The sequence below is a fragment of the Limulus polyphemus genome, unplaced genomic scaffold (genome assembly GCF_000517525.1).
Source record: "Limulus polyphemus unplaced genomic scaffold, Limulus_polyphemus-2.1.2 Scaffold841, whole genome shotgun sequence".
NCBI lineage: Eukaryota > Metazoa > Arthropoda > Merostomata > Xiphosura > Limulidae > Limulus > Limulus polyphemus.
The window spans coordinates 152,253-163,024 of record NW_013666451.1 but is presented as its reverse complement, the minus strand read 5'-3'; the positions used below and the strand labels follow the sequence as shown (position 1 = coordinate 163,024).

At 31.9% G+C, this 10,772-nt stretch overlaps 1 protein-coding gene across 2 annotated transcripts in view; it reads left to right on the top strand.

The window, feature by feature from the left end:
• LOC106460816 (5-oxoprolinase-like) overlaps positions 1–10,772 on the top strand; it is a 356,751-nt gene that overhangs the window by 233,441 nt on the left and 112,538 nt on the right. For both annotated transcript variants that reach the window (XM_022387614.1, XM_013920558.2), the window contains exons 19-20: positions 1,455–1,555; positions 4,039–4,075. In XM_022387614.1, the coding sequence (XP_022243322.1) occupies positions 1,455–1,555; positions 4,039–4,075 (138 nt within the window). The remainder of the gene's footprint in view (positions 1–1,454; positions 1,556–4,038; positions 4,076–10,772) is intronic.

Sequence of the window (10,772 nt, the reverse complement as noted above, 5' to 3'; positions counted from 1 at the left end):
TGTTCCAGTTTCCACTGCTGTAATCTCTCTTCTTGTTTATTTTCTTTTTCCTCCAACAACTGCTGTAATATCTGTTCTTCTTTCTTTTGCTGTTCTTGTATTGGTGCCATCAAATCTGCTAAGCTGTAGTTTGTTTTGCCACTTCTCGTTTCCATCTTCTTTTTTTTTCTTCTTCCGTCCCATTCTCTGACACCAATTTGTTGCGTATCTGCTTGTTTGTTAATTTCTGGTCTAAATTCTTTTCAAGGAACTTCAGTGATGCAAGTCCTTTCTTAATTAAAACTAGTTTATTCTTCCTCGATACAACGTTTTGTAATGCACAGAATTTGCACAGTCACTTTAAACTTACCAACCTTTATACATATGTTATAAATCACAGTGATTGACACACTTTACTTACAGTGCCTACTGTTTGCTTGACTCAATTATGTATCTCTTCAATTTATCTGCATATCTATCTATCGCTGGCTTTATTTGCCAGGCTTATATACTAAAAAAGAGGGTGTCTGGCAAACACTCTGACATTCGCAGGGTTCCTTGATAATTCATGATCCTTCCCGAAACTCCAGCGCACATGACTTCCAATGTCATAACAATACTAGGATTATTTTTTCTAAATATTTTTTAAACATTTGGTGACACATATGTTTAGTGCTGTTATATTTATGTTAGCTCTCTTGTCAAGTTGACTTGTGGCATATACACATCAGACCCTGGTCATCATCTTCATTGTTTGGCTGATACTAGTATGATACCAGGTGCAGACTTCTAATAGCTTTTACACGTACATGATATTCCTGTTCTCAGTCTGACAAGCTGCATTAAACTTCTGTTATATGCAGTTTAACTTTGTGGCTAATCAAGCATATGTATTTTACCTCCTGTCAGACTCGAGATATTTTACAGGATAGAATGTGAAAGTCCTCTTATGTTACTTAACCAGAATTAAGATTTTTGTGGTTTTAATTACTGTGGTATTGCATGCTCCTGTTATGATAAGTAGATTTACTTTGAAAGGCTATGCTTTCATAGAACCAAGAAGCAGACAAGAAGACAGGAGATATATATTTTAATGGTTGTATATATATTTCCAATATGTAAGCTGCTTCTATGTGGAAATTTTTATTGTGGTTTATACAGTCTTAGGTAATTTCTTTTGGCCTATTTTTCTCTTTTGTGTAGAGTTTTAAAACTTAGTTTTTAAGTGTGAGTTCTTGCTTATTGTCCATTTTAAGGTAATGTTTGTTTAAATGATTATTTTAGTCTTAAAATATAATTTAATAAACTTTAAATATGGATTACCTTGAACATATAGTGAGAAATCTAAGTCATATGCAAAAATGTCTTATAAAAAACAAAAAAATATAGACCAACAGTGAACAAGTTCAGTTTGTCAAATATGTGAGGAGGGAGTCTGATTGATATTCACTGTAAGAAAAAATTGTCATTTGCAGGTTTATAAGAACAAAACCCAGAATATTGGAACTGAGCTGGACACAATTCAGCTGTCTATCTTCTCTCACAGATTCATGAGTATTGCTGAACAAATGGGGAGGTAACTTGTTTATTAGTTTTTAATACACATTTCTAAGTGTATAGAATGTATTAAAATAATGAAAATAAGTGCTTTAATGAGTTATTTCTTTGATATAAGTCACTTTAATGCTAACCTCAACTGTAGTAATAGTTTTGCTTCATCCAGTTCTGATTAATTGATTCTTTGGAATTTTTGCTAAGTATATTCAGTGGGTACATCATTACCTTTATGCTGTATGGACTCAGATAAATTTTGTAGAGAGGATATTTTTTAAAGCCATTTGTTCCCTGACTTTACAAAGAATAATCAGTGTATAATTTCATATAGTTAGTAATTTTATGCTGTGGGTATGCTTCCTAGAATATGATACATAATTTTTGAGTGCATAGTGGTTAGTGTGTTTTACAAATCAGTTGGTATTGTGATTCATTATATGTATTGTTTAGGGACTTTCAAATTGTATACGTTAGCTATTACAGATTCTACTGGTGGTTTGTAATATCAACCCTTTATCTAAATGCTACAGATTTTTACACAGTATATAGCATGAGAACTTTTAGGATTTTGTATTGCATGAAGGATTACATTGTGTGAATTATTGTTATAGTTATTTATGACAGTTTTTCTTCATGTTGAAGGATTACATATTGTACATTGTAACTTTCCAAATAATCTTCAGAGTATCTGCAGACGTTAAACCATATTTTACAATCAATTAAATTATGCACTAAAGTTGACTAGATAGATTTTTTGTTAACTTAATCTCTGTGGCATTAAACATATTTTCAATTTCACATTAGTCAGTTCACTGTTACACATTATTGAAATGTTCATGTATATGCAAGGATGATCCAAACCTATTTTTTTATGCATGTAGTTATAGAATTATGGATAGAGAATTGTTAAAACTGTTTTATAGAAGCATATGAGATGAGTATAGATATCTCATTGTGTAGCATTGCGCTTCATAACCAACAAAAATCATCAGCTACTGTAGGAGGTTTAGATTAGTCTTACATTTATACAAGATAAATAAAAAATTTTGAATTTAAAAACCTGGAAGTATGGATCATAAAAACAGTAAGCAAATAAGGCTAGAGATACCATAGACATTATTTACTCAAACTAAAAACACCTGTTTTGGCTCTATGATGTTACCTAAAATTGCATTTGGTGGATTAGAAATAGGGATTTGCAGTTTGAGAAACTGTTCAAACTATGTTCTTACTGCATATAACCACATTTTCATAATAATTCTAACCTTTTAATGTGAAACTGTTAATTATGTGGTTTTTTCCATCACATATTTTAACAGTTGTAAGAACATTACAATAAGAAAACTATCAAAAGTATGTTCTTAATATGTATACCACTTTTCACGATTCTGCTAATGTTTTAATATGTTGTTATAAGCTACACTTTTAATGGATAAATTAGAAGTTAATTAGAGGGAGCTGTGAATATTCAAACATAGATTACATAACAGTGTTCCATGAAGCATTAGTGAGAATTGAGTTGAAGTTAGTTAGAGAGTGAGTTGTTTCAAGAGAGATTTTCAAGGTAGTAGAGTGAATCTGTGTTAGCTGTTGTACTGCTTTGTAAAAGTAAGTGGATTAACTGTACAGTAATCCTAGTACTTTTGTTAGAGAAGTTTATAAATGTGGACCTACTATAATTACTATATAACTACTATAATTATGGAAACTACTATAATTATGTTTTTAGTATATATATATCACTCATTTTAATGATGTAGTCATTACACATCAGACATTTTCATGATTCATGTAAATGTACAATATTAAACCGTTCTAAATCTGTGTTTAGTACATATCACATGTTTTGACAGTTCTAGTATTCCTGCAGTATGGAATCTATTCAAGTGGCTTTAGCATTCCTCTAGTCATTGTGGTTGTGACTTATCTTTGTGTAGTGCTTTACTTTAAAGTACCACAGGTGTTTATTTGTGTACATATGCAAATTGTGAAAAGTTATATTGAAGATTGAATTAAGCTTTTCGTATTGGAACTTCTTTTTAAAAATCTGTGTTTATGTTGTTGGTACTACAGTGTAAAGTTATCATATTGTGTAAATAATAGTAAATGCATGAAACAGAATAGTTAAGTTAGTAAACTAGGTATTCATTATTTGATAATCATCTGTTCCAAAATAATCTATTCTAATTAGATTGAAAAGTCTTAAAAACAGGTTTTCACCATATTCATTTATGTAAACCAAAAATTTGTTTTTGAAACCTGATGATTACAAGATCAAAAGCTATTTAAAAATATATTCTAATATTTACCATAACAATAGTTTTAGTATCAGCAGACTTTTATTGTAAATTAATGAATAGATTATTCAAAAAATAATAACATTAAACTTTGTACTGATAAATATTAAACAGACTTTTATTGACTTTTCATCTACAAATAACAAAATATGAAATTAGAAATTCAAATCAAAAGGAAATTTGCATTTCATGGTGTGCACTTTTTCAGGGTGTTACAGAGGACTTCTATATCTACAAATATCAAGGTATTGATTTTTGTTCATTTTCTTTTTTGTTATTAGAAATATTACTAATTAATTAATTTAGCTTAGTTTCTTAACATATTTGATTTATTGGTTATATATATATATATCAATAAAATAAAATTGATTTAGCCTGGGAATTATAAATGGAGTCCACATATATCTCATTGGTTTTAAAACACATTTCCTTAAGAGTTTTTGTACCAACTTGCTTGTGGATCCATGGCTTTGGTTGTTGCAGGGAATATAGTACTACAGTCATGGCTAAAATGTTCAATATTGATGTTATTGTCTACATACATGAAGTAGTTATAAAGTAAATGCTTGAGTATTAATAGAGAAGGTAGCATATGATGAGACAAATGTATATGACTTGTTAATCTGGTCTGTATGAGTTGTTTTGAGCATTTGTTCATCAAAATACATCTATACACCTGTTTTGTATAAAAGGGTGTTCTTTTAGCATAATCTTTTTTGAAACAGATCAATGGTTTGTTTCGATAATTTTTCTGTACTTAATGTAGAGTCATGCTTCATCATGTGCCAGAAGTTATAGGGCATAAAATTGTTTGGCTGTCCAGAAATGGTATGAAGCAAATGGACATTGCCAGAACAGTAGGGCACCCCTAGTGTACTGTATCCAGAATCCTGAAACATCATTGGACTACAGGAAACATTGTTCCAGGAAAGTCTACTGGTAGGCGTCAATAAACTTATGCCCGAGATGACCCTTTTTTGATTAGGTTAACACATCATGGTCGAAAGAAGTCATGCAAAATCTTGATATCATTTGATACCTGAAAACCTTGGCTTTCTATTGGTTATAAATAACGTAGTATTAAACATAAGAGTGAAATATTAACAAATCCTGAAAGATAGGGTGTGACAGCAGGAGTCTGATTTTCCATATGATGGCTCTGTAATCAAACAAGATTAAAGGCTAGGAAAATAGTTTTTTTTAGCAATGACGATATTATAGGGAGTAATTTATGTTAAATTTCGTACTTATTGGAGGGTGTGTTGAATAAATTAGAGAAGAGGGAATGCCTAGAGCAAAAATGTCAAATTTCCACACTAGGGAAAATTCAGAATTTTTTTACAGATATTGTCTTATAAATTTAACTTAAAACTTGTATAATATTAAAATATGGATTATTAGCTACAAATGCATATGATCCACCTACTGTTATGGTAAATGATTTAAAGCATTTTATTCTTTCATAACTGTTATTATTTGATTAATATTCTCATTCACTGTATATTCTACTGCTACTCTATTTGTACCCTTAATAACAAGAAGTTTTGCTAAGGAAATTCCAGTCTTTTTAAATTTTACTTTTGCTTCATATGGTGTGTGCCACAAGTATGTTTAAAAATTGCTATCTGGCCTGTGCCCTGGAGGAAGTTGCAAATGTTTTTTCTAGATTAAGTATAAACCAGGACCAGTGCTTCCCAACAACATTTCCCAATTTTTAATCTCTCTTGAAACTTGCATCATTCTACGGTTTCTTTTCTACTGCTGCATCTTCCTTTTATTCTCAGACTTCCTATTTTGAGAAAGTTTCATGTTCAGATATCTTCCAGGCTGTCTTTTAGACATTTTTCTCCAGTGTAGTTGGGTATTTGAGGATGTTTAATTAACTTAAAGTCAGATCTTATGGTTCCACATTGTTACGGGGGAACAAATTGGTCATATTTATTGATATTTGGAGTATAGTAGTATCTGAATTGTGGACTTTAGAATCTTTTAGGAAAGGATTAATATCTTATTTGGAATTTCCTACTTCCTCTGTGACCTACATGTTTCTTGCTCACCTCTAATTCACCTAGTGACTGGTGGTCATCTTGTTTTCTCAGTTGTTGAGAATGGTCAACACTGATCTTGGGTCTTATTCTATTCCATTTATGCTTCCAAACGTACAGGAGATAAGTGAGTAGTCATACTTCCCTCTTCTCTGAATTGTTTTTTTTTAACCATCTCATGCCTCAAGGTACAGAATTTTCATAAGTTGTATGTATATCAGCTGGGAATAGGTTTCCGTCACTCCTTGGATGAGTTGTTGGTTTTGTCATCTTTTTCTTTTGTGTTCAGATATACATTCAACACATTATGAAATTTGACATGAGTTTAGATTGGATTTTTAAAAAATTCAAGTCCAATCTTCAGCTGAAACAACTTTTCATCCATCTGGATGTTTTGATCACTTCTCATATGCAGAAACTACACTCCTGTTGTTGTGGGATCTTTCTAATCGATGCTTCATCAATTCGAGACTTCTTCCATTCACCAAATTCTTTCTTTGCTTTGGTCTTTGGTGGATGTGGCTCCTATGATATCTCTGGGTATGGCTTGTCTGCATTATTATCATCAATGGGGCAGAATTTTAGAATGGAATATTTCCAAATTCTCTCAACTGTCTGATTTTGAAGATAAAGTTGGCTTTGAGATGTTACCTAGAACAGAGCTACTCAAGGAAGTCTTCCTTATTTTGGGATGCTTAACTACATACTTAGAATTTTATATTTAATGCTCTTTAAATTGTGTTCATGTGTATGCTTGTGTATTATGGGGCTCTGAGGCCTTAGGAGTTCAGGCAACAGTTTGATCATTATTTTATTTTAACTAAATGGGTAGGAAATGGTCTCCAGCTCTGTGCAGCTCTATTACTTTACAAGGTTCTTGTATTCCAGAAGTGATAAATCTTCTAATGGATTAGCTTTTACTCCTAAGTAAAGTATTGTCTCTGCAGTACTTACTTTATCCCTTGGCCTCTAAACATCTCAGTGAATCTTTTAGTTGTCTATTGCTAGATGCTTTTGTGACCTCCTGAAACCCACATTACCATTTCCATGGTCTCTAGTCCCAGATCCAACAGTTCTGATAACAGATGTATTGACCAAGAATTTCCCTGGTTTCTTTGTGTATGTCCCTCATTTTGAGCTCTGAAGGACAATACACAATGTTTATCAAATATACTGTCAGGTGTTTTAGGAAAAATCTTTTTTGGCTCATAAAGCCTCAGTTTCATCTATTGGAACTTTTACAAGTGCAACCTCTGATTCCCCTTCCACATTGGAACCATCTTCTGTATCAGTCCTAAACATTAATTTCTACCTCAGTTTTCTTGGCTTAACAGTTATGCTTGGTTACTTTTCAGTTCATTGATGGAGAAGATGGATTACAAGACATGACAGATGAACTTTCTTGACCATATAAAAATCAGAGTTAAGGCTTTATTCCATGTAATATAGACAAAGTGTGATGAACACTTTGTCAACTTTGACCTCTTCACTTGTGTGATTTTTCTCTTCCAGTTTGTTGACATACGTTTAAATTTAATTGTTTATGCACTCCAGGATTTCTGGCTTGCTTGAAGCCATCTTTTTCTACTTAGTGAAAAATCACTGCACTCAGCTCACCAACTTTGACTGAAATGTTTAAGACATTTTTTGCATTTTTAGTTCTCCTATTCCATGCTGTTTTATAGATTGTTATGTTGCCTTTTTAACCTATAGTCACTTGTGGAATAGAATTTATTTGACAGAAAATATACAATATGCTTACTTGAATGCTTTTAATATCAATTGTATTTTATTTTAATGAGAGTTGTTTTTTACTAAAAAATGCTTATTTTAAATGGTCATAATGCTTTTTTCCAGTTATTTTTTCAGGCTTGGCAGTGACAAGTGATTGCTCCAATTTTGGCTGTCTTTTATGATCATTAAAGGCATTAAACTACCCTCACTCCTATGAGTCACTTCTGGATGTCTCACAAATGATTTTTTATATTATAACAGGAGTTTGCGGCTGCTTTTCTTATGAGTTGGGATATCTGCTCATCTCACCTGTATAACTTCACTTGAGTTTGAATTTCACAAATGTTGTGGATTTCTTCTCATCACATTCACTACCTTGCTGTGTCCACCTTCTAAAAGCTCAAAATATGTTATTGTTTGAACTGGGGTATGGATATTGCCTAACACTAACTATAACTTCACTCATGTCCAAATTACATCAGTGGAAGGTTGTCATGTTTATCTTCTAATAATTACCCGGTGTCACTTCTGTCTTAATCGCTTACTGAATTTTGTTTTTATACCTTTCTCATTGCTTGTCCTTCTAGATCCTTGGTTGTGATGGCAGTAGCTTTCTGGGAAATTATAGTGCCTGGTACCTCTATACTTGCTGTTTAACACTCCTTCAATACATCCTAGCCTCATAGGTAAAGTTTAGTAACACTGTTCACTCTCAACAGCACTTGCATGGTATTTCTGATCCATTTGGATTACTTTTGGTGAGGTGTTCCATTTGGTTGTGTTGACTGCATGATATTTTCGTGCTAGTGTATCATCTGGGCACCATTCTTTGCCAGTGTTTTGTTGCATTATCTTCCTAAGGACCAAGGATGCTCCTCCATACCACGTCCTTTGATCACAATGTGTGTTTTCATGGGACCAGCATTGGGATGTTTCAGACCACTTGACAGATCAGTTCTCTTCTATAGCAATAAAATAAAAATAATTTTATGGATGAATCAATTTCCTAAGGCCAGTGTATGTTCATAGTACCATATCTCATCTGTGAAAGATAACAACTTTGCCAGATGCATATTTTTGGGAGGTTCTACAACATTGTATTATTGGCTTATCTGCTTTCTCAGATCCTCCATTTCAAAGTGAGGATGTTAGCATGAGGTATACAATTGTGCAAAGTACAACCGTCTAGATTTGCATAATAGATGAGCTGAATATAAAGTTAATTTTACTGGTGAATTAATATGCCAAGGCTGCTTTATGTTTATGATATCTACTTTTTTTTAATGTTTTCTCTAGTTGAGCACATCTGCTGTGAATATACTATGAGATAATGGTGGTGGAGTGCTTAGTTTTTCTCACTATGTAGAAGAAATTTGTTGTTTCTTGCATAGGAAGCACATAAAGTAAAAGTATTTTGAAAATGTGATGCAAAAAGTTTTTAACAAGTTTTGAAAACTAAGCTACTATAGTATATAAGTGAGGTGTGAAGCTTACAGACTATAAGTTTTTGTGTTTTTTTCAGGATTAAAAATATTCTTATAAAACTTTGGGTGTGAAAGTTTATAAAAAGTGGGAGATAGTTTAAATAAAGTAATAAAATAGTGGTAACTCAAAAATGGTTAAAACTAAATTTAGGAAAAACATTGCTGATGGAAATTATTGTCTCATTAGTATTCAATGTTTAAAAATTAAAGCAGAAAAAGACAGATATGGAAAACCAAAGTGGCACTCTTCTCAACTTTTTGCAACATGATAAATAAAAAAACAGACATAAATGACTAAAAAAAACTACATCTGTTAAAACTAGTGATAAGATCAGCACTACAACTTCATGCTTCATAGTTTCATAAATTGAAGAAACCACAGCTTTTCATGAAAGAGGAAATCAACATTTTGTATTTGATTTTGGTAGTCCAGGTAAATGACCAAAAATCATCTCAAAAGTCTCATATAGTTGCAGACATTTGACTTTCCCAAAAATTACAATGGAAGGAAATTCATAAAAAGTTATTACATATGATGGCTAGCTAATGCAGAAGAGGTACCAAGACAGTGGGTTCAGTACTTGGTCATGTAATTCATTATTTTGTTTTTTCCTGCAAGATTTTTAGCACAGCTGTCTTTTCCGTCATTAAGTCAGTTAAAGGACTTGAAAAGTTTGTTAGCACTTTTAAGTTATCATGAAAGACAGTAGATTATATATGTAAGGATTTTGTAGGGCCAGGATTCTTTACAGTAGGTGTCTGTGACTTGTTGGCAATAAATTTCAATAATAAATGGACAGCACATAATCTTGTTTAAAAAAAATATATTAATTAAAATAAGTCAAATGTATGTACAAAAATTCATTACACTATTATTTACCACAGTTGAATCAACAGCTTTAAATAACAAAAGTTTTTAACAAAAGTCCACACAGACTAGTTCAATTACTTTAGAACCAAAATTAACAAGTCAAATTATTTCTTCTCTCATCTGTTATCAGAATACATTAAGTGAAAAATTCACTTATGTTACCCCATGGGTTACCATAATTGTATCCAGAGCTTTAAATAATTTTTTTTTTGTCAAAAGTCCACACAGGCTGAATTATTTACTTTAGAACCCAACTGACAAAACGAATTCTTCTTCTCTATCTCTATTGTTACAATACAAGCTGTGGAACTAACTTCAAAATCACCATTATAACTGTTGGTTACCGCAGTTGTATCCAGAGCTTTAAATAATTGTCTCCGTTTTGTCAATGTCCACATAGGCTGGTTCAATTACTTTAGAACACCCTTTGGCAAAACAAATGTTCTTCTTTATCTCTGTTATTACAATACAAACTGTCAAACTCTCACTTTATAAATCACCCCCTTATGACTAAACTGACAATCATGCAGTCTAACTTCACTTTCATTAACTTAACTTCCTTCCTTTCTATATCTGCATGTATTTATAAAATGTGACAGAAAAATATAGAAATATCTAGCCCTCTAGTAACAGTGATATTAAACATATTTTATTTTCCATTTTCTCTACCATATCACTAACTGTAGATATTATCATCAATGTACAGTGCAATGAAATGTTCAAAATAAAACAAAACGAAATATACACCTGGAAAAAAGTTAAGCACCCCCGTGTTTTTTTCAAGTGATTCAGATTCGACGTTCTTGTG